Source organism: Gadus macrocephalus, chromosome 13 (assembly GCF_031168955.1).
Source record: "Gadus macrocephalus chromosome 13, ASM3116895v1".
Taxonomy (NCBI): Eukaryota; Metazoa; Chordata; class Actinopteri; order Gadiformes; family Gadidae; genus Gadus; species Gadus macrocephalus.
In genome coordinates, this window is record NC_082394.1 from 584,524 (window position 1) to 608,883 (window position 24,360).

The 24,360-nt window shown below is 40.3% G+C and overlaps 1 protein-coding gene and 3 long non-coding RNA genes across 4 annotated transcripts; all 4 read left to right on the forward strand.

Moving 5' to 3' along the window:
• The first annotated feature begins 767 nt into the window (after positions 1 to 767).
• On the forward strand, positions 768 to 4,369 carry LOC132471135 (uncharacterized). Its single transcript, XR_009528770.1, has 11 exons — positions 768 to 918; positions 1,131 to 1,166; positions 1,379 to 1,694; positions 1,830 to 1,877; positions 2,041 to 2,088; positions 2,364 to 2,411; positions 2,589 to 2,636; positions 3,062 to 3,109; positions 3,287 to 3,862; positions 4,004 to 4,081; positions 4,229 to 4,369. It is a non-coding gene; the product is annotated as an uncharacterized LOC132471135 (long non-coding RNA).
• A 4,748-nt stretch (positions 4,370 to 9,117) lies between these two features.
• On the forward strand, positions 9,118 to 12,092 carry LOC132471134 (uncharacterized). The gene is made up of 7 exons (XR_009528769.1): positions 9,118 to 9,265; positions 9,448 to 9,483; positions 9,949 to 9,988; positions 10,468 to 10,515; positions 10,683 to 10,730; positions 11,687 to 11,734; positions 12,025 to 12,092. It is a non-coding gene; the product is annotated as an uncharacterized LOC132471134 (long non-coding RNA).
• Positions 12,093 to 12,405: 313 nt separating this feature from the next.
• Positions 12,406 to 12,728, forward strand: LOC132471136 (uncharacterized). Its single transcript, XR_009528771.1, has 2 exons — positions 12,406 to 12,492; positions 12,603 to 12,728. It is a non-coding gene; the product is annotated as an uncharacterized LOC132471136 (long non-coding RNA).
• Positions 12,729 to 22,371: 9,643 nt separating this feature from the next.
• Positions 22,372 to 23,877, forward strand: LOC132470796 (transcription factor HES-5-like). Its single transcript, XM_060069668.1, has 2 exons — positions 22,372 to 22,488; positions 22,611 to 23,877. Exons 1-2 carry the CDS (start codon positions 22,426 to 22,428, stop codon positions 23,040 to 23,042), a joined length of 495 nt encoding a protein of 164 aa, XP_059925651.1. The 5' UTR covers positions 22,372 to 22,425; the 3' UTR covers positions 23,043 to 23,877.
• Positions 23,878 to 24,360: the final 483 nt, after the last annotated feature.

The following is a 24,360-nucleotide window of genomic DNA, read 5'->3' on the forward strand; positions in this document are numbered from 1 at the left end:
ACGCCAAAACCCCTGGATGCTGTTTACCATTCTGCCCTCCTTATATCACTGGGGACAATTATGGTACACACCACTTTACTCTGTATAGCAAGGTTGGCTGGCCAGCTTTTTCTGTGAAAAGAGATGGTCATTGCCTTCTTACCACGTATTGCCTTCTTACCACGTATCTCTCCTCTCTCATTAGCTGGAATAGCAATACCCTCAGTACCCGCACCCAGAGGGGTCCCATTAAAAGACTGAATCAGGGAAGACAGCCTTCTGTCATAAACCACCTTCCATTTGGAACGAGCTCCAAAAATACTTGAAGTTGTGTGCTTTTGTTTCACTGAGAGAATTGATTAACCTCATATCCTTTCCTACACTATTCTCCTATAGTGACTGTAATTGCTAATTTTTTTGTATCCAAAATTGATGCGGCTACATTGTATTTTTACTTTTCTTTATTGTATTATTTACTTTATTTTATAATTGATTTTTCACACATTGATTTTTCCCTCAATGTGTTTTCCGAGGATAAATAAACTAAAATCAAAAATCAAATCAGTTATCATGCATATTCTTTTTAATCAAAGTTAAAACTGACCTTACTTTTTTTTTATGAATAATATTATTTCATGGTATGTTTGGCCGGTGTTTACTCACTAAAGTTTGTAAATACCCCTGGGGGGAATGGCATTTAGGTCAATATTTTCAGTCAGTATGTACAAGGATCTTGTGATGAAAAGCAAACAGTCCCAATGAGTAAATGTAAGAATTCAGTTAGTGTGATTGTTTGTTTGCTTGTTTTGGTATGTTGAGAGATGCTATAAAAGGAGCAGTCCCAGTCCAGATAGAGAACACATTCTGAAGACATTGTATCCTTGCATCTAGCTGAATACCTGCAAAAAATGGCTTCCTTCAAGTTATCAGTGATTGCCTGTAAGTACTTGCTTGATTATTACTCTTACCTCCTCCGTTTATTGTGTCTAAAACAAACTGTAGTTCATAAGAAAACCATTCTTCAAAACATGATTTAAGACTCTCAGTGAGATAGTCTTGTGGCGAACACTCCTGATGTTGGAGAAACAAATGATTCTAGAAAATGCCATGGATCACAGCATTGTCTGTCTTTCTTTCCCTCTTTCTTCAAGTATTGGCCATTGGGCTTTACCTGGACACGGTCTGTGGTGAGTAGTCATACAATACATAATTACTATTTATTTATTTTATCCAAAGCAATTTGCAGTCAATTCAGAAACGTTGTATTTATAAGAAGACAGGGGTTAGGTTACTTGCTCAGGGTGTTTTTTATGGGGAAGCATGCATGTATAAATATTTGTTATGAAAACATCAGAATACTTATCCTCCTAATCTTTGGAATTGTGCTTTTGTTTTACAGCTGCTTCTATAACCTTGTAAGTGCACTTAATCTGATTATTTTCTCACCATAACTTAATTTAGTGAGTCAATTATCGGTTTGTTGGTTTTTTATTTCATTAATTCATTGCAAATGAATGGTATCGCTCTGTCTTTCCATTTCAGGGAAGAAAAAGTTGAGACAATAGTGAACCGGTAAGCATCCCTTTTCTCTTCTGAATCCCTCAACCTCTCCCTTCCATTAACGACCTCTCCTTTACTCAGTTCAATGGTATCTCTTCTTCCCTTTACAGTACAATAACTGACCTTTCAGAATCAGCTGCTGAGGTTCTAAGCAGGTAAACCTCCTCTCTCTCCTGAATAAATCAAATTTCTATGGTTCAAATCTGCTACAAATGCATAACATTTTAAGCAGAAAGATCTAGATGCTTCTCCTTTTGTAGTCAATTGGTATCTTTCTTTTTTCTTAACAGTGACGCTGCGGTCGATTTGGAACAAGTGGCTGAGGAAATTAACAACACGTATGACTCCCCATGATCTCTCCACCATCTCACACTAATGCCTTGAAATCAGGCATCCTAATACTGAATTCATTGATTATTATGTAATTCATTGATCTATTTATCATTTTAAAACTTTTTTGATAAATTAACTACAAATCAATGGTATATATTTTCCCTACAGTGCAGCGATGAAAGAGCTTGATGCAGAAATTGTTGAATTTCTAAACAGGTAACCATCCTCGATCTCCTGAATACCTCTAGCTCTCTCTCAATAACCTCTTCTTGACCCCTAGCCTTTGTCACGACCTGTCTCTGGGGTCTGAAGTGGACATGGGGAGAAAAGTGAAATTAATGTTTGATATGAAACTAACTTTAGCCTGTCCAGTTCGGTTATTCCTTGGTGATTATTGCATGTTTGTGGTACAAATGCAAAACATTTTAAGCAGAAAGATCTAGATGCTTCTCCTTTTGTAGTCAATTGGTATATTAATTTTTCCTTTACAGTGACGCTGTGGTTGAATTGGAACAAAATAATGCGGAATTTCTAAACAGGTACGAGTCCCCTTCCTCCTGAATCCCTCTATCTCTCCACCATCTCTCACTGACACCTTGAAGAGTCAGTCCTTATAGTGAATTCCTCTGTTAGTATGTAATGAATTAGTCAATGAATCATTTTTTAACTTTAAACCACCTAACAAAAAATCAATGGTTTCTCTTTTTGCTTTACAGTTCAGTGGTGACTGACGTTTATGATGCAGTTGCCAAACTTGTAAACAGGTACCCATCCTCTCTCTCCTTCATACCTCTAGCTCTCTATTCCATTTGCGATCTCTCCTTGACTCTAGCCTTTCTCATGACCTGCCTAGAAGGTGTGGGTTACTGGCCTTAATTAACAGAGGTCAGAAGACCTCAACGCAATGGGGCCGTCGCACCTTGTTCAGTCAATTCCAGATGTTCATCGATTTATTCACTTTCTAACCAAAGTGGTTTGTTTTATACTTGACATTTATTCCATCAATTTACGACATTCTGTGAGAAAAAATTCAAATTAAGGTTAAATATGAAATGAACCTTACCGTGGCCAGTTCTGCTATTGCTTGCAGACTACTGTGGGTGCTACAAATGCATAACATTGCATGCAAATAGATTGAGATGCTTCTGCTTATGTACTCAATTGGTATCCTTCTCTTTCTCCTTCACAGTCCAGCTATGGCTGAACTAGGAGAAGCACTCCAGGCAGTTCTGGAAAGGTATGCATCCCCTCTCTCCTGAATCCCTCTATTATCTCTCAATGACTCTAGCCTTATAGTCAGTACTAATAGTAGTTGTTGGTATTGATCATTAATGGTTGCATTAATCACTTTGTTAATACGTTTTCTCCATTAATTCAGTAGTTACAAATCAATGGTATGTCTTTTCTTTTACAGTTCAGATATGGAAAAGATTTCTACAGCATTGGAGCATATTCTGGAATCGTAAGTAACCATTCGCTCTCTTCAATGATCGAATCTAATCTAATTATCTAATTTAGTACAAACATTATCAATGAATCAGTATGTATGGAATTTGTGGTATCAAATCAATGGCGTCGCTTTTTTTCCTTTACAGGGACGATTTCGCTTCTCTACATGTTGCATTGACAGTGGCGTAAGATTCCCCTCTGCTCAATCCCTCTACCTCCGTCATATGCATCTCTATATTATCTCTAATTTAATACATTATATTATCTGGTCAACTTAAACAAAATACAATTCTATAGAAAGGCCATTGCCGTAAAACTGTACTATAGTACAATCCACTGTTGTACATGTCTTAATTAGTATACTTAAAGGGCTAAAACACAATGCCATTTTGGCACCTTAGCGCAGAACTAATGTATGACTTTAATGGTAGCTTACATTAAGAGGTACAAATTTAATCTTACGAAGTGTCAACTTTCTCTTTCGTTTTTTCAGTTCTGACCAGGAGGAGAGTGCATTTGTCACCGAAGCAGACGCTGAATTGTAAGAAAACCCTTGATCGCTCATCTCTCTTGTTCCTCTGTTCAACCACTCATAATCTATCTATCTCTTCAAAAGACAAATTACAAATGAAATTTTACGACGTCAACAAGTTTACAGTAACTATATGTTCTTCCTTTACAGATCTCCTTCTCTTAAGGGATTTGCACAGTGCTTGGAATCTTCTGCTCAGTAGTGGCTTTTGGTCCACTTCCTACAGAGGTAAACACACACACACACACACACACACACACACACACACACACACACACACACACACACACACACACACCCACTCTCAGGGATAATAACTAAAAACAAACATTAATTATTCAACATATTATTAATTGTGTTTGTGTGCCTTTCCAGGTGCACTCTCCTTGCTACCTCGGAACGCATCTTTCAAGCATCTCCACGGTGAACAGGAACCAAATGCTGTGATGTTCTTTCTCTCTTCTCAAGATAACTGAAAAGTGATCAACCTTAAAATAAAAACTTTCTTGCATTCAATTGTTGTGTATTTCGTGGAATTATTTTGTGAAACTTTATTGTAAATTGAATTCAGTATGTTTCTCTTGGTATATGGGTTGGAACAGGTCAACGCAAATATCTGCATAACTAGCAAGATAATTAAAGCTCTGCAGTGCCAGCTGTGATTAATGAGTAAACTTTATGCGCCAGAGACATGTGTACCATCTCTGCAAAAATATTTCTGCCAGGTACGAGATAGACCTATCAATCAAAACCATTTATCTAATATGAGGATGGATAAATACGTTGACCCTCCAGAGGAGAGGGGCAGAGGCATTTTCAATTTTCAGATGTTGAAATAAGGTCTAAATTTTTATCTAAGGTCTAAATTCAGCTAAGGTTATAGGTTATATAAGTTACACAATGGTTTTCTATGTGGGTTAGCGGTTTGACTGTGTGTTTATATTTCAGCTTTAAATAATTGTCTCTATTTTTTGTCTGATACACACTTTGTGTCATGACTGTTGAACCATCCAACCATTTTCTTTTTCAAGTAAAGCACATTCTAGAGTGTTACTCTAGAACAGGGGTTACCACTTTTTTGGCTTGCTACTTTCAAAATGACCAGGTCAAAATTATCTACCTACATAAAGAAATGCTAAACATCTATTTATTTTTGTATACTGAGTACATGCTCTGAAGACTTGCACTAAATGGAGTCAGCCATGGTTGCTTAGTCCGGACAGTAGCTGCTGGTAGCTAGTCATGGTAATCAGTCATGGTGGAATGGTATTCACACTTAAATGTGACATATTATACCACCATGAGTGTGATTAGCTGTTACAAGCCGTTTTGAAAATCTTCCTTTTCTGACATCCCAAGTGGGCGTGTCCACCTAGATGTATGACAGGTAGATGAGCAACGTTTGCTACAGTCCACTGTGTAGGCTGGTAGACTGATCTATCCAGGGTACATCTAGGTGGACACGCCCAAGGCAGATTTTCAAAACGGCTTGTAACGGCTAATCACACTCACACCTGTTGGTATAATATGTCACCTTTAATAATCTTCATGTAAGAAAAGGCTTACGAGCATAAAAAAAGTACAGCCAAATAATGAAGTCTAGAAGGTTGCGAATTTCCTCATCCTTTGTAAGCAAGTTCCAAAATTGTCCATGAGCCCTGGACTTAAGCTCAATATCAGCTTTAAGTCTCAAAATCTCATTCTCCACGGCAGACTTGTTCAGGTGAAACAGTGCTGCAATTTTTGATGCAAGACAATCAACCTCAACATCTTCTCTAAATGGATAGCTCATAAATGTAGTCTTGAAACCGTTTCTCAAAGTCTGACAGACAACTTTCGTCCATCCAACTTTGTCTAGTATAACATCTTGCCAAAGGACTACAGTTGAAAATGAGCCTGCTGGCTAACACTGGCACATTTAAGAAATGTTGATCAATGTGCACTGTCCTTTAAATAAATAAATAAAATGAAATCGATGATAGTTAAAAAAATATATAGGCTTATATATATATATCCATATATATATATTAGAGCTGTCAGTTAAACGCGTTATTAACGGCGTTAACGCAAACCAATTTTAACAGCGTTAAAAATTTTATCGCGCGATTAACGCAATTCTTTTATTTTTTTTGGGCTCAAAACAAAGAAGCAGCCTGACTGCTATGTTCAAATGACATTTGTTCAAAGCAGTCTTTTAATTGCACTATAGGCTCTTTTTTTGTATCGTCCTGTTTTGATCAGTATATGCCAATGTTGTTATCAATAAAAAATAATTTGCACAAGGCAAGCCGATGCACTTCACCATGTTGATAAGAGAATTAAAATGAGAAGAATTATGGGACAAAGAAATCGAGGGATATTTAGCATAGAATTTTTTTTGCGATTAATCGCGAGTTAACTATGACATTAATGCGATTAAGCACGATTAAATATTTTAATCGCTTGACACCTTTAATATATATAGATAACTCAACAAGCGTCTAAAATATTTAATAACGATTAATCGCATTAATGTCATAGTTAACTCACGATTAATCGCACATTTCTTTCTAATATAATTATCCCTTGATTTCGTGCTGCCAGCCTTTTAGTGAGATCAGAGAGTGTTGAGAAGGACAGTAAGAAGAGAGACCCGCAGTGAATTCAACCCGGTCCACTTGGCATCGGGTAGGTGCATGACAGTGGTACTTCAATAGCCCAGGCTTTTATTTGTTTCAATCACTCAACTTTCAAACAAAATTCTTGCTCAGCAAAGATGGGAAATAACCTTTATTATTTAAACCAGTATGAATATTCCTACCGTACGTAGGCCAATACACATTACCAGGCTACCGATTAACACCTACACACACACGATCGCAATCGACATATTGGGCACCCCTGCTCAAGAAGGATAAACAATATTAGGAAAAAAATATTAAAGTTTGGCAACATTTCAAAACGAGACAATATGATTCAAAAAAGTTAAATGCAAACTTAATTATTTCGCTCTTCTGCTCAATTCAATGTGGCCGTATTTGTTCTATCTGCTGAAATGCAGCGTTCACATGTATTCAAAATGATTATTATGTCAAACACTTCTACAGTCTCTTCATTGTTGCAAGTCTTTCAAGGTCTGATGTGAATACTGTGGGAAGTCAGACAGAATAGAGCTCTTCGTCTCCACAAAGACCGGCCACTGTTTGAGTTCAAAATGTATTTTATTTATTACTGTAGATTATATTAGCCTTTTCAAGCCCTTAAACCATGGAAAATTCCTAACAAATTATGCATTGTTGAGCCGAATATATCCAAAAATATATTGCACGCAAATAAATCGAAAATGGGTCTGGTCTTAAACACATCACAAAATCTTAGTCGAGGATACCCTTACTTTATACTAAAATGATACTCAACTCTGGACTATCCAGGTAAGTGTATACATATAATGGTTTTGCATTTATACTTGGTATGCTACAAGTGTACCTTTGCGTTTGTCAAACTGGAACAGGTTGACGGTTTGCCTGTACTGATTAGATGTATTAATGTTTACCTTATTCACTCTAGATGCTCAGGGAAAACATATTTGCATTAGGCTGGCAGTTTAACATACCACAACAAGCAAACAAACAGACACTTACAGAATGTACTCTGTCGAAAGAAAATATTGACCTAAAAGTCTTCGGGCCTTTCTGCAGGGGTGCTTCTATGGCTTCATGTCAGGCATTACAAAGCCTCATAAAATAAATTCTATATCAAGCCTTTTGGCGAGCAGTTGTGATTGCATCAACATTAAAGGGGACCTATTATGCTTTTTCGACTTTTATGACCTATAAACGTTGTTATAATGATTGATAGTCATGTTTAACCATACTAAAGTGTCAAATAATGACGTACATGCATTTCGACGCATTCCCTGCTGACAGTCTGGGGTGGCTGTGCAGAGCGCTAAACACTCGGGACAACGATTGCGATTCACTTGTTCACATTTCCGGGAAACATCTACGTAGACGTACTCCTGCCACCCCCCCATATGCCGTTGACAGAGAAGGCTGAAAGCGCCCAGATGAGAGGAAGAGTTTCCCGAAAATCTACATCGTTTTTTTGTGTATGGTTAAACATGACTATCAATCATTATAACAACGTTTATAGGTCATAAAAGTCGAAAAGCATAATGGGTCCCCTTTAACTGAAAGTTAATTATCACATTATTAAGCAGGTAAAATATGTTTGCTATAATATTTTAAAGCTTGTTTTTCAAAATTGCCTTTCAATATTTGAAAAGTCAATTATCTATGTATTAACAAGGTTCACACGGTAACACGGGTGTTTCAAGGTAGATTCTACACATTAAAATCACTTTGTCAATGGTCTTTATTCTAATTCAAGGCTCAATGTCATGGGTATATAGTGGCCCCAGCAGAAGTCAAAACAAAAGACTATTCCACACACCAGGCTTACCATATCAAACATTGTAAATGTATAAATGTGTTTCAATTAAACAGCTCAGGTATCTCCCAAGTTGTTTTATTTAAATGAATAATGTATAAAATGTGTACAGCAGGTGAAACCTGGTTTGAGATATTGAGCTGTCCTTTGATGCTTGCGTAGAGTTGAATTTAAATGCAAGACCAATGACCTGGTTTTGTTCAAATAATATTTAAATGTTTGCATGCAACTGTAACTGTCTTTTACAAAATATATTCATAATTAATTCATAATTCATAATTAATTGACAAGTTTCATAATGTATTTCAATTATTAAACTTTTAAGGCAAAAAATATTTGACTTGCTTGATAATGTAATAAATTACACATAATATAAATATGCATTACATTCTGCACTCAAAGTTCTTACAGGAGCAGCTCAGCAATTGTATTACATTACGTGCAGTTCTTACATATTGTTGTCAATATATCTTCAGTTCTTACATACCTTTTGAAAGATAGCATGAAACACCATTCAGGTATTTGAAAACAATGCATTAATGTGAACCCCATTAATGTTTTACAATAACAACAGTTTTCTTTACAAAGTATAATGTCAATATTTGACATTGTCTTCAACAGTTTTAATTACTTGAAGGAATCCATTCAGCAGTTATTCAGCTGGATATAAATACATTTAATAGTATTATTTGACTATGAGTTTGACTGGTGTTTGCTTAATGCAGTTGTTAATACCCCTGGGGGGAACATTCTAAAGTCAATATTTTCAGTAAACATGTACAAGGATCTTGTGATGAAGAGCAAACAGTCCCAATGAGTAAATGAAAGAATTCAGTTAGTGTGATTGTTTGTTTTGGTATGTTGAGATGCTATAAAAGGAGCAGTCCCAGTCCAGATAGAGACCACATTGTGAAGACATTGTATCCTTGCATCCAGCTGAATACCTGCAAAAAATGGCTTCCTTCAAGTTATCAGTGATTGCCTGTAAGTACTTGCTTAATTCATCTAATATCATGTTTAATTTGTTTTAATGTTGATTTAAAACCGAACTGTAATCCGTAAGAAAAGCTTTCTTCTAGAGACACTCCACTGATGTTTGAGAAGCAAATTATTCTAACGAATGGTGGTACACATTGATCATTTCTTTTTTTCTTTCATTCTTCAAGTTCTGGCTATTGGGCTTTATCTGGACACAGTATCTGGTGAGTAGTCGTACAACACACATATTCTGTACCTTGATTTAGCAGGTGCTTTTATTTTGCAGCAAATTCAAACATGTGATGAAAGAGCAGGCTTAGGCATCTTGCTCCAGGATGCCTAGAGTGGGACAGGCTGCGGTGGTTGGGGGTTGAACCTGCAGTGATGTACGGTCAGGTCAGGCAGGGTAGAGACCAAATGTCTCAAAATTACTTGGGAATAAATTTTTTTGAAGGTTTAATTTGTTCAACATTGGCTGGACAGCATAATAACCTTTATGCATAGTTAAATGTTATGTGTTACCTTTATGCATAGTTAAATTAGTGGATATTCCCACCCAGCCTAGTCACTTGACTATCTTGCCCCCATATATTCCTTTTTATGGTGAATAATGCATGTATCAAGGATTTCAATGTAAACATCTGAATATCTGTCATCCTCCTCATCTATGAAACCTCTTTTTGTTACAGCTACTGGAGTCAATTCTCTAGTTGAATCAATTCTAGCGAGGTAAGCATCTCCTGAAACCCTCTCTCTTTAAACTGCGGTGCCTCTCACTGGTTGTGACCCTGTAGTCAGTCCTAATAGTTCATTCATTAAAAGTAGGCTTGGGCGATTCGCAAACGATTAGGTCAGAATGAACGAATCCCGAAGGTGAACGACGAGAACTGATTCCCGAAACAATTTAATTTTTTTTACATAAAACAAAAATATTGTCACATAAATTCAAGATACAAAAGAAAAGAGCTTCAGAAATGTGCTGTTTCCGAGCACCGTCACCGTCTGAGATCTTCTGGTGTTTTAAAAGGCTCCATTTGAGGGCGTACCCCATAGACCATATGACTTAACAAACTGATTCCTGGAATAGAATAGTTTTGCCCATGCCTAATTAAAAGGGTTAGCAATTCACGGATCAGTTAACCACCAGTTGTTAATACATTAATGGTTGTATTACATATCATTGATATCGCTATTTTTTGCTTTCAAAGTGATGATGCGGCAGAGATTGCTAAAGATCTTGATGATATTGAACAGAGGTAAGCATCACCTGTCTCCTGAATCACTCTATTTCTCTCTTCCGTGATCTACCACTCACTGAATCAATAGCAAATCATTGATTAGTTTAATGATTCATTGATTCATTAATCCCCGTGTTAATTTTTTATTTAATGAAGTCCTTAACAAATCCCTTTTTCCTGTAAAGTGATTTGATGATGGCACTGGGACAAGCAATGAAGAAAGTTGAAGACAGGTAAGGATCCTCCCTCCTAATCTCGTGTATTCTACTCAGAAGGGATTATAGTAAGTGGATTCTTAAAGTGGCCGGTCAATACTCCATACCAACATTTTTTTCAAAAATAATGGCTGTTCAGACAGATGTTGTAGTTTTTGTTGTCCTATTGGAATAGATTGACTAGCACTGGTAGAGTTAGGGCCGGCTGCTGTACGCGCTGACGGACCACTAGCGTACTCAATGAGGACACAGACGTGAGGCTACACCTAAGGCCCAGAGGGATTTTCTGGGGTTCAAAAAAGGTTATTTTTTACGGATTAATGGAACAGGACATTCACCTAAAGTCGGATTTGTAAGACTACCTCTCGACCGAACCCCTCCTTCGCGCCAGCACTCCCAGACTGGTCTGGAGAGTCAGTGCTAAAGCTAGCAGGCTAACCGTGTGTTTTGGGAGCGTGGCCTATGAGGGATGGCTGAGGCCAGGGGTCTGACGCAACATGCCCACTGCACCGTCAGTCAACGGACGTGGGAAGGCGTGGCTGACGGATGGAGGTGTAGTTTTTGCAGAGGCATCCGTCAGCCAATCAAATCGCTTCGCCGGGTTCTTCCCGCTTCTTCCTGCTTGTTGCGATGCAAGATGACCCGCTTTCCCGCTTTCCAGTATCGTCAGAGCCCGAGTCGCGTCACAGTGCTTAAATTTGCATACGCGATCTGATTGGATGACGGATCTGTCGCTGCCGAAAAAGTTGAACATTTTTCAACTTTTTGACGGAGCCGAAGGCTCCAACGGAACGGACGGATCCACAATGCATTGCGCGTCCGTCCCCATTCAAAGTCAATGGGGATCAGTCAACGGACGGAGGTAGTGGGCACGAGGCGTGATATGTAGCCGAATAAAGATGGTTCCTCCATAGGGCCTAGCCTAGCTTTAATTGATTTAAAATAAATGGCATCTCTCTCTTTTCCCTGAACAGTGACGAAATGAAGGCACTAAGTGAAGCAATTGAGAAGCTTCAAAACAAGTAAGTATGCCCTCCCTGCTTTGTGGTTATTTGCTGGGTTTAAAAATACTTGACTAGTATGTTTATTGAAAAGAGATAATTCTTTGTGGATTCAGACCAGGACTTTTACATAAATCTTCCTCTCTCCTGAACCCATCCATCTCTCTCTTCCATTTTCAATCCCTCATTGACTTTTTGGAATCAGTCCTAAAAGTTGATTAAGTGATTAATTTAGTAATAACATTATTAATCAATCAGTTAATAATAATAATTCATAAATGATCATTGGTACGTCTCTTTGTCCTTAACAGTGAGGAGGGGGCTAAACTAATTGCATCAGCTGAAGCGTTGTAAGTATTCTTTACTAAGTAATCTCCAAAAAAATATTAAGCAGACCTTCCTCTACTTAAGCTACCACTGCTGAAGCAATATGATCATAATCCTTGCGACTGCAAAGAAATTTCATGACTTTTATGGTAGCGTAAATCAAGAAGTATCAAGGAAATCTTAAAATTGTAAACTCTTTTTCATTCACAGATTGACAGATGAATCTAAAGCGTAAGAGTCCCCAGTCTCACTCCTTTCTTATCTATCATTCTATATTCTACCATTCATAATGTTTCTATCTCTGCAAGAACTACTTAGGAGATCTAATGAAACCATAAATGTATCTGTAATTATATCTTATCTTTACAGACCTCAAGTTGAAGCCGTTACGAAGTGTATAAAAACAACTAATTAGATCCTAGTAGTCCACTTTCAACAGCGGAGCCCTAGAGGTAAACTAACACACAAACACACACACACACACACACACACACAATATATAAGAGATAATAACAAGCATTCGTTTTCAAACATAATTACTGATTGTTTGTTTGTTTTCTAGGCTTCGTCACGACAACTATTTCCTGCCTCCTTCATATATTCACGTCTCCATGGTGACCAGAAACCATATGCTTTCATGTTCTTTCTCTTTTCTCAAGATAACAAAATAAAGACTTCCTTGCATTCATCTGCTGTGCCTTTTGTGGAATAATTTTTGACAACTTTATTGCATAGTTGTAAAATTAATTATGGTCCCTCATCTTCCTGTTTTTTGCGCTGCCCTGAAGCCAAGGCGCAGTCACACTAGCCTAGGAGCTTCTCAATCTGAACCAATCAGAGAGCTAGGGAGGACTGCCAGGAACGCAGGCTGCCACATGCTGCAGGCTCTCATTGTCACATCTGCCTGTTTATTCCCCGGACAGGCCCTCTACTGGTCTGCCTCCCATCGGCCCATCGCCACTAATCACACCTCTGGTGCCGTTATCGAAACCATCGCCACTCTGACTGTTACCGAACCATCGCCTCTCTGACTATCAGCCCGTTACCGAACCATCGCCTCTCTGACTATCAGCCCGTTACCCAACCATCGCCTCTCTGACTATCAGCCCGTTACTGGACCATCGCCTCTCTGACTATCAGCACATAACCAAACCATCGCCTCTCTGACTATCAGCCCGTTACTGGACCATCGCCTCTCTGACTATCAGCCCGTTACCGGACCATCGCCTCTCTGACTACCAGCCCGTTACTGGACCATCGCCTCTCTGACTATCAGCCCGTTACCGAACCATCGCCTCTCTGACTATCAGCCCGTTACCGGACCATCGCCTCTCTGACTATCAGCCCGTTACCGGACCATCGCCTCTCTGACTATCAGCCCGTTACCGGACCATCGCCTCTCTGACTATCAGCCCGTTACCGAACCATCGCCTCTCTGACTATCAGCCCGTTACTGGACCATCGCCTCTCTGACTATCAGCCCGTTACCGGACCATCGCCTCTCTGACTATCAGCCCGTTACCGAACCATCGCCTCTCTGACTATCAGCCCGTTACTGGACCATCGCCTCCCTGACTATCAGCCCGTTACCGAACCATCGCCTCTCTGACTATCAGCCCGTTACCGAACCATCGCCTCTCTGACTATCAGCCCGTTACTGGACCATCGCCTCTCTGACTATCAGCCCGTTACCGGACCATCGCCTCTCTGACTATCAGCCCGTTACTGGACCATCGCCTCTCTGACTATCAGCCCGTTACCGAACCATCGCCTCTCTGACTATCAGCCCGTTACCGGACCATCGCCTCTCTGACTATCAGCCCGTTACTGAACCATCGCCTCTCTGACTATCAGCCCGTTACTGGACCATCGCCTCTGACTATCAGCCCGTTACTGGACCATCGCCTCTCTGACTATCAGCCCGTTACTGGACCATCGCCTCTCTGACTATCAGCCCGTTACCGGACCATCGCCTCTCTGACTATCAGCCCGTTACTGGACCATCGCCTCTCTGACTATCAGCCCGTTACTGGACCATCGCCTCTCTGACTATCAGCCCGTTACTGGACCATCGCCTCTCTGATTATCAGCCCGTTACTGGACCATCGCCTCTGACTATCAGCCCGTTACCGAACCATCGCCTCTCTGACTATCAGCCCGTTACTGGACCATCGCCTCTCTGACTATCAGCCCGTTACTGGACCATCGCCTCTCTGACTATCAGCCCGTTACTGGACCATCGCCTCTCTGACTATCAGCCCGTTACTGGACCATCGCCTCTGACTATCAGCCCGTTACCGAACCATCGCCTCTCTGACTATCAGCCCGTTACTGGACCATCGCCTCTCTGACTATCAGCCCGTTACTGGACCATCGCCTCTCTGACTATCAGCCCGTTACTGGACCATCGCCTCTCTGACTATCAGCCCGTTACTGGACCATCGCCTCTCTGACTATCAGCCCGTTACTGGACCATCGCCTCTCTGACTATCAGCCCGTTACTGGACCATCGCCTCTCTGACTACCAGCTTGTTACCGGACCATCGCCTCTCTGACTATCAGCCCGTTACTGGACCATCGCCTCTCTGACTACCAGCTTGTTACCGGACCAAATGAAAGATGTTTCATTTGAAATGTTTAAAACCGTTAACCTCTAAATTGTTATTGAAATTACATTCCAAATTACAAAATAAATTACATACATGATATTAATGAATCATACAAATATCTTTCATTACCGAAAATAAATAACGAATTTATCAAATTATGTATTATTAGTTTATTGTAATGTTATAACTTACCATCATGATTTGTCTGTAGGAACATCATTTGATTATTTGAATACATTCAATATCATAGAATACATCAAATACAATTCGGAGCTTTAATGTATTCTACTCCATTCCGGTTAAATCTAAAACTAAACATTGATGTACTGTACCTTTCCATATGTACTGTATAAGCCTAGAGACACTGAGGGGGGGGGGGGGGTAGAGTATATGTACTGTATAAGCCATGGGACACTGAGGGGGGGGGGGGGTGGAGTATATGTACTGTATAAGCCATGGGACCTTAGATATCATATCCATTTTGACCCCTCCAGTGATTCATCGTGTCCGTCTGTCTGACGCGCTGCAGTCTGGGGCCACAGGCTCCCGTGTCCTCCTGCCCCAGCTGGCTCTCTGAGCACCAACGTGTACTGTATAAGCCATGGGACCTTAGATATCATATCCATTTTGACCCCTCCAGTGATTCATCGTGTCCGTCTGTCTGACGCGCTGCAGTCTGGGGCCACAGGCTCCCGTGTCCTCCTGCCCCAGCTGGCTCTCTGAGCACCAACGTGTACTGTATAAGCCATGGGACCTTAGATATCATATCCATTTTGACCCCTCCAGTGATTCATCGTGTCCGTCTGTCTGACGCGCTGCAGTCTGGGGCCACAGGCTCCCGTGTCCTCCTGCCCCAGCTGGCTCTCTGAGCACCAACGTGTACTGTATAAGCCATGGGACCTTAGATATCATATCCATTTTGACCCCTCCAGTGATTCATCGTGTCCGTCTGTCTGACGCGCTGCAGTCTGGGGCCACAGGCTCCCGTGTCCTCCTGCCCCAGCTGGCTCTCTGAGCACCAACGTGTACTGTATAAGCCATGGGACCTTAGATATCATATCCATTTTGACCCCTCCAGTGATTCATCGTGTCCGTCTGTCTGACGCGCTGCAGTCTGGGGCCACAGGCTCCCGTGTCCTCCTGCCCCAGCTGGCTCTCTGAGCACCAACGTGTACTGTATAAGCCATGGGACCTTAGATATCATATCCATTTTGACCCCTCCAGTGATTCATCGTGTCCGTCTGTCTGACGCGCTGCAGTCTGGGGCCACAGGCTCCCGTGTCCTCCTGCCCCAGCTGGCTCTCTGAGCACCAACGTGTACTGTATAAGCCATGGGACCTTAGATATCATATCCATTTTGACCCCTCCAGTGATTCATCGTGTCCGTCTGTCTGACGCGCTGCAGTCTGGGGCCACAGGCTCCCGTGTCCTCCTGCCCCAGCTGGCTCTCTGAGCACCAACGTGTACTGTATAAGCCATGGGACCTTAGATATCATATCCATTTTGACCCCTCCAGTGATTCATCGTGTCCGTCTGTCTGACGCGCTGCAGTCTGGGGCCACAGGCTCCCGTGTCCTCCTGCCCCAGCTGGCTCTCTGAGCACCAACGTGCGCGGCTGAGCGTGCCCCCGTCACACGCCCTCCACTCTCTGCGGAGCTGGGAGCCACGGCGACACACGGCTTCCCACACTTGTGTATGCAGCCTGCTCAGCTGCCAGACAATAGAAGTGTGTCGGCTCTCTGAGCCCCGGGCCCGTTCCCAGGGTCGGCCGTAGTGACCTGGACACAGTACACAGACCACTGTTCCATCTGGTTATCATTTATGAAAAGATACTGGACAAAATGATTTGAAATGTTATACTCTTATTCAATTTAATAGTTAAAGTTAAATGTAAATGACTTTAAACTATGGCATACATATTATCCATATTGCACCTGCATGGTTTAACATCAATTTTGACAGCCAGAATATTTTAGCATTTTGGGGTATTTTTTGTGCCGCACCAAATTCATAACTTAAATACAAAAATATACAGATTTGTATTATTTGTTAAATATCCGTGACAATAGAACTGGCCCAGGCCTTTTTCCCATGGAAGATGTTGCCCCAACACATTGACATATGGCATTGAGAACAACATTCCACCTGTTCTCTGTGTCATCCATTAAATTCAGGCCATTGTCCCTGACTCTGGGCCTCCTGATTGGCTGAGCAGCCAAGCTCATGCTGGATGAGGAGCATAAAGGCAGCACGAGGAAACCAATCTAGACACAGAACATCTTCAGAAGCAACTGCAGCCTCCACCTCCACTGAATTGCTGGATATTTCTTGAGCGTTTTATCCTTTTTACAAATACCTGCAAACTCAAGACCAATATCTAAAATGGCTCCCTACTCTGATATGGACCTGCAAGGCACCATTAAGGAACAGCTCTTTCGGTAAGCATTTCATTTTATAACCTAGTTGCTTCCCAGAAAAAATTGCACATTGAGTATCCACAGCAACTGGCAGATTATGGTTAAATCTGATTCTTAAGCTATTTAAAGAGTCAAATGACTCCAATTATTATGTCAGTTTAACGCTGTTACTCAGTTCTGCATTTCTAATGGCGTTCTCTCCCCTCCCAGGTGTAAACTCCACATGCTAGAGAGAAAGTGCTCCACTGGAGTGGAGAAGCTGAGGGTTCTGATCGGAGAACACCTGCAGAATGGAATCCCAGCATCGGACATCTTGGAGAAGACGGTGTCCTTCTTCACCGTGAGGAAGGCCCTGCTGACCCACAACGGCTACTCCAGATGTACCAGAGAGTTCCTCCGTCTGTCCTCCACGTCGGATGAAGATGTGGCGCCGCTGTGCCTTTTCACTGATGATGAAGACAGAGAGCTTACTTTTTCATTTTCTGAAGATGTCGATCAACTCCAGTTAAGCTGGAGTTGATCGATGAGATACAGTTTGTAATCAGTGGTGTGGCTGTTGGTTGCAAGTCTAATAACTGGAAAATGCTTTATAGGCATTGTGACAAGTAGATTTACTGCTAAAGCCTTTCTCTAAGAAAGCCTATTCTAATTATTATCTTTCATATGCTGCTTGGACATGAACATACCAGCTCACATCATGAAATGTTGGGGCTTTGAGCGAGGGGACGTTTTGTGCCAGGTTTACCTGACAATCCTCAATCTTTTGGGGGATGGTCAAAAAACAATGAATGTTTTCTGGCACACACGCTGTTAAAGAAAAGAAGATGGATAATCAAGTTTAGGATTTTTCTCAACTAAAGCTGCAGTGATCTTTGAATCTGACTTCAGGTTTTTGATGAGAGAGTGCTGGACACTCCCACAGGAAGCTGGATACTTTTATTATTGTGTTTTAAAAACATAAAATCGCTGTTGATTAAGCCTATTTTTTAGGCCAATGATCAATGATTTAGCTGGAGTTTAAATACCCCTTAATTAAAGGGAATTGAGATTTTGCCTCTTTAAGCATATTGTTTAATTTTGTTTGCGTTATTGCCTTATAATGTACGACATGTACACCAACGTAAGAAGTGTTTATACTGAAATAAATAAAAAATCGTATTCAGAAATACTGTATTTTCCCTTTGTTTTTTGAATTCCTTTGAAGTTGAATATAGACTGGTTATTTGGTTTTATCTTTTTTATTGTGTCTCTATTGGCTCATCAGACATGAATTCATCATGGACTGCCATCATTCTGCCTTAATAAGTAAAGAAGCACAAATCAATTTAAATGAAGGAAAATTATTTAGTATTACACTGATTTTATATCATGAGGCAGCCGGTCAGTTTATGTTCCAGAAAGCGAACCTCATGTAACAAAGCAGATAACCAGGTTCAAGTTCTTTCAAATATTGTGAATAACAGATTCTCCATGTGTCTAGATGTCTTATGTCTAAAGGAGGTTTCCATGGTTCTGTTTGGAAGTAGATATTATAGTCCATTCACAACACAAGCTCCTTTTAATCGAAACAAAGGAGAAATACATTCCACAAAAGCTATAAAAAATGTTGATCATTGTGAAGATGTAACCAAAATATGAACTTCTGCAAAGCAAAGGAGAAATGTGTGTCTTAACAAATAAATTCAGCTGGCCAAAAACAGCATTTAACAGTGACATATTATATGCTTAGTAAAGAAACATAATTTCTGCGAATTACAATATGAGACATTATCTTGAACAATCAAAAAAATGCTTGAGCTGATCTATTGTTTCACAATGTTTTTGTTTACTAAATGCTTTTTAGTAAAAATGATACTCCAAATCAGAACCAAGCTTCATGCTGCAGATTTTATCTTTAATCAGGGTCACCACTTTCCCAGATCCACACAGAGCCTCTCTCCATCACCCCCCAGTCCTCCACCTGCTCCCCTGAGATCTATCTATTGTCCCCCAGCAATAAGAGCCTGCAGCATGTGGCAGCCTGCATTCCTCATTGTCCTTCCTAGCTCTCTGATTGGTTCAGACTGTGAGAACCTCCAACCAGACCTAGACCCACACATTCATATGGAGATGGCGGTTGAAACCAGGAGGGACCCGATTCTCTCAACAGAGACCTTCACAGCAGAGATCCACACATGCCTCCTAGAACACTTTAGCAATGACTTCTTCTAAGGAGCACATGACTCTGACCCACAAGGTAAACTCAAGAGTCTCTCACACAAACATTGAGTTGGGCAGGGAGCGAATAAGCCGCAGCATTATGGGCTGCCCTCTGGGTCTCTGCTGGGCCCAGACTTCTTTAGAAAACAACCTGACTCCAACATTAAGAAACTAAACACCGTGGAGGTTAAAGTTCACTCCCTGACAGAACAGCAGCTCGATCGCCATTGAAACTCCTGCCTATCCGGGTCACTCCATGTGTGTCCAGGAGGTGGTCCACTTACTGTCCAAGGATTAGGTGAAGACACTGTCCAACAGAAGAATCGATGCAGATAATGCAATTAATAAATAAAAAAATTGCCTGCTTCAACATTCTGTTCGCCAGAGGGATAATTTTAGTAATTTTAAAATTATTTAAATTATCTTCAGTGTGTATTTGCCAATCTGATTTTGTCTTGACACGATTGCGATTCAGCCTACGCATAGCATGCGCGCAAACTCACAGCCAGACACAAGAACTCCTTCTAATTCAAGAGCAGCTTTTTCTTTAAAGACATAGAAAAGCATGATTAAAAATAAAATAAAACTGAAGCCAATTTTTTACATGCTTCCATATTGTGTTTTAATGCAAGCTGCATTGATTATTGCATTGTTCATAGAAAGTCATATTTGTGAGAAAAGCATTCTCTCTAATAAAATATTAGATAAGTTAATTCATCTGTTGATTGCTGGTAGTCAGTTGATTGGTTGTTGTCTTTAATGATCATCACAAAAGTAGGAAGTTATTAGCAAACTCTGAGTAGCAAACTCAAATGTATAAATATATTTTTGAAAACCCCGCATGGAAATGTACCTGAAAAAAATTAGCGATGCATCAAGATGCATCGCTAATCGCTTTAGAATCGAATCGTTGACCTCATAATCGGAATCAAATTGAATCGTGAGGTGCCAAGAGATTCCCACCCCTAAACACTTGAACCTTCGGACCTCCTCTGATACAAGGCTGACCGAGGGTGGTTCAATTCAGCTGAGCTCTCCACTCACAATATTACCAAAGAGGAAAGTTCAATTCACAGCACCCTCTGGCGGTACCGGTAGAAACCTACGGACTGGAGAAACATGCTCGGACAATGCTGATCATGTTGCTCACAAGTTTTGAGCGATGTACAACATAATAGTTCAAAGATAACATGAAAATAATTATTCTGAAAGAAGAATACCTCTACACCTTTTCCTAGTCCATATTGCAGCATATTGTACTAACTTTCGCAGTACAGACTCCCGTGGGAGCGTCTACTGTGTGTATGTTCAAACTGAATGAATATTTTTTCTCATATAGAGAATCTATTTTTTGCTATAATTTACACGTTGAAATATAATGCAACTCAATATTGTTAAATGTAACATTTGTGAAATGTCCTCTATAAAGACAATTGTTGAATGTATATCCTCCACTCTGTTTTAGTACAATGTGCTTTTTTTACAATGTGAAAATATTTTTCCTGACCAGAACAATTATAGAGAATCCTATGATCAAGTTACATTAATTATTTTCATATTAAGAGTTTATCATTTTTGTCTTATACAGCTATTTCTTCCCTTCCTCATTTGTGATGGCACTCTCTGTAAGTTACATGATGAGTAATAAGACACACTTCTATTGTTCCTCCAGTGAATGGAGAGTGTGGGAAACCAGTGAGAGCTCACTCACAGAGCCCCTGTGGGACAATAAAACCTTAACCCTGGTGGTGAAGAGGGGCGTTTTGTATGGGTTTTTGTTCAAGTAAGGAATATTACGCATGACGAGAGTCTTTCACAAAGCTAGGCAGACTTATTGCTCTAACCAGTGATCATGGTGAGATACTTCTTAAAAATAAATAACCTTAACCCAAACCCAAACTGGTTTCTCCAAAATAGCTACCTTAGCTTTGATATTTTACAATGCAAACTCATAAGATTAAAGGGAAGCTCTATCAATGAACAGTGTGTGAAGAGTGTGGGAAAGCCCTGGAGAAAGAAGTCCCATTTCAGAGTCATTAGCATCATGAGTGTCATTGGAACCACCTCAATCTCACAGGGGAATTGGCACACTTCAGGGAGAAGCTGTCTCCGACCACAGCGGCATGTCTGCAACAAGGTTGGATCTCTAGAAAAGCAAAGCACAAGGCTTTTGATCACTATATGAAGGTTTTCTATGATGTTCAAATTTATTAAGTCAAATTCAATGCGACTAGGGGTGACTTTTGATAGTAGTAGATCAAGATAATTGTTTTCTCAAAATTCCACACCGCAAGACTCAGCCAATGGGGTTCTTTCCCTCCAGATGGTCAGTGATGTCAGGGGTCTGTTTGTGGTGCAACACAGAGAATGGATCCTTAACCAAGGGTCCATTCAAAGTCCTTTTGTCAGCCATGACCACAGCACATTGGAGCCAGTGTGGGAAACTCAGATCCACTCTCTACTCACACCGACCACCAGTCACCACACTGAAGAAACATCTGCTACATCTGGACACCCAAAAACATGCCCTAACAAGTTAGAAATCACCAACGTAATAATAATATACAATTAAATAAAAATATCAGAGAAATAAAAAAAGAATTACTTTTAATGAAAAATATAACTGAACCGAACTGATTTCATGAAAGAGGAACACATGCATCATAAATACATATAATCCTAAAATGAATGAATCTATGTGCTGTTTCTAAGATTTATTGGTCAGGTACAGTAATGGCATTATTACATGATACCTGTTCTACCCATAACTGATATCAATAAATCCTGAACGTGTGTGTTGTAATGAGGAGCACGTGCCCCATCAAGGTCATTGCTCCCAACATTAGGATCCAGATCTGATCTCTCTACAGGGTCACCACTTTCCCGGATCCACACAGAGCCTCTCTCCATCACCCCCCAGTCCTCCACCTGCTCCCCTGAGATCTATCTATTGTCCCCCAGCAATAAGAGCCTGCAGCATGTGGCAGCCTGCATTCCTCATTGTCCTCCCTAGCTCTCTGATTGGTTCAGACTGTGAGAACCTCCAACCAGACCTAGACCCACACATTCATATGGAGATTAGGGACTATATAAAGTAGGGCTGAAGCCAGGAGAGACCAGATTCTCTCTACAGAGACCTCGACAGCACAGAGAACCACACATGGCTCCTACAATCACTTCAGCAATGACTTCTTCCCAGGACCACCGAACCCTGACCCACAAGGTAAATTCAAGAATAAACTTAAGATAACATTTTGAGTTTAATTTAAGTATTCATTGATGCTGATGACATATTGAGATTAGTGTATTAAACGTGCCTTTCTCTTCCGTGCCTTTCTCCTCCAGATCAGAAAACCACTGGTGGAAAAGCTACGCAGAGAGCGAATCAGTAGCAGCATTGAGCAGCTCAAGTCTCTGCTGGGTCCAGAGTTCCTCAAACAAGAACCTGACTCCAAGATGGAGAAAGCAGACATTCTGGAGATGACAGTTGACTTCCTGAGACAACTGCAGCTCTCTCGCCATGGAAACTCTGTCACAGGTTTAACAGCTGCCAACCAGGGTCACTCCAGGTGTGTCCAGGAGGTGGTCCACTTCCTGTCTAAGGATGAGGTGAAGACACTGTCCAACAGAAGAATGTTGGATCACTTCCAGAACCTTCGGACCTCCTCTGATACAAGGCTGACTGAGGGTGGTTCAATTCAGCTGAGCTCTCCACTCAAGAACAATATCACCAAAGAGAAGAGTTCAGTTAACATCGCCGTCTGGAGGCCCTGGTAGAAACCTACACGTTGTTGTCAAGGTATAATATTAACTCAGGATAGTAATTGTATGATGTTCGAACATCATGTTATTCTTCTAAAAGAAGAAGACCTCCACATATGTTTCTGCTACGTGTTGTAGTATACTATATCAACTGTCTGTTATTACAGACTCACCTAGGAGCTTTTTCTGCTTTAAAGTTTGATGTTCAAACTTAATGGCGCCTCTTTTTCCCATGGAAAGATAGGGCATGTTTAGTGCATTTAATTCCATTTAAGGAAACATTTTCTATACTGTATAATTAATTTATAATGATCAAATTGATCTATTCTGTGCTCTTACTTTAAATCTGTGATTTGTGATCTGTGCTCTATCAAATGGTGATCTGTGATAAGATCAAAAGTAACTTTTATCGGTTTGCATTATGTAAGGTTATTCTCACACACAAGTGGTGAAATTTCTGTTTTCAGGAGAATTACGTCTTTATTTTTCACAACCATTATTATCCTAATTGGATCCTAATTTATCACTTTGTGATGACAAATTCCTGATCAGTTACATGATCATGTTGCTAGTTTGCTTTTATGATGAAGCATAAAACATTGGATTCATAATGAACTATGAGCTGCACATTAATTTATAATGTCAACTCAATATTGTTACATGTAACATATCTGGTATGTCTTCTATGAAGACAACTGTTGAATGTATATCCTCTACTCTGTTTGAGTACAATGTGCTTTGGAGATCTTTTTCAAATGATTGTTGTGATGTGTCATCACCTCTATTGGACTTCAGTTGAAGTTTTATGGTTCTGAAATCGTCTGTTTGAATAAACAAACATGAACTTAAATATTTCTTGTCCTCTCTTTTTAATGTGGGTGAAATTGTTATTCTTACACTTATAGATCACAAAAAAAACTTGTATTGCTCCTGACGAAAAAGATGCAATACTTGAATTATAAAAATACGGAAATTGCAGCAGTGCATCATCTCCATAACAGTGAAATCAAGTATTGTACTTGCTGATGAGAACAGTGAGAGACAGCATGCAGATTGAAAATTCTGAAAGTAAGATGAAGAATGTTATACTATACTAGCACAGGAGCATATGGGTGAGGGGAATTAAAGTGTTTCACCTATGCCAGAATATAACATATGAGTCGGATGATATATCCTCTCTAAATTTATTTTGCCAGTCTTAGTCGGGGTTGAGTATTATAACCTATTATGCATACACAATATACATTTGTGTTCATGCAAAAAGCAGTAGATGGACTATGTTTCACAAAACCACTTGGGGCAGAACATGTCTGTCCTTTCATACATTATACTA

Bases quoted from the DNA above. Each gene is read 5' to 3' on its own strand.
- LOC132470796 (XM_060069668.1), top strand. From the start codon at position 22,426: ATGGCTCCTACAATCACTTCAGCAATGACTTCTTCCCAGGACCACCGA. The intron at 22,489-22,610 runs GTAAATTCAAGA...TTTCTCCTCCAG, and splicing joins ACCGAACCCTGACCCACAAG to ATCAGAAAACCACTGGTGGA.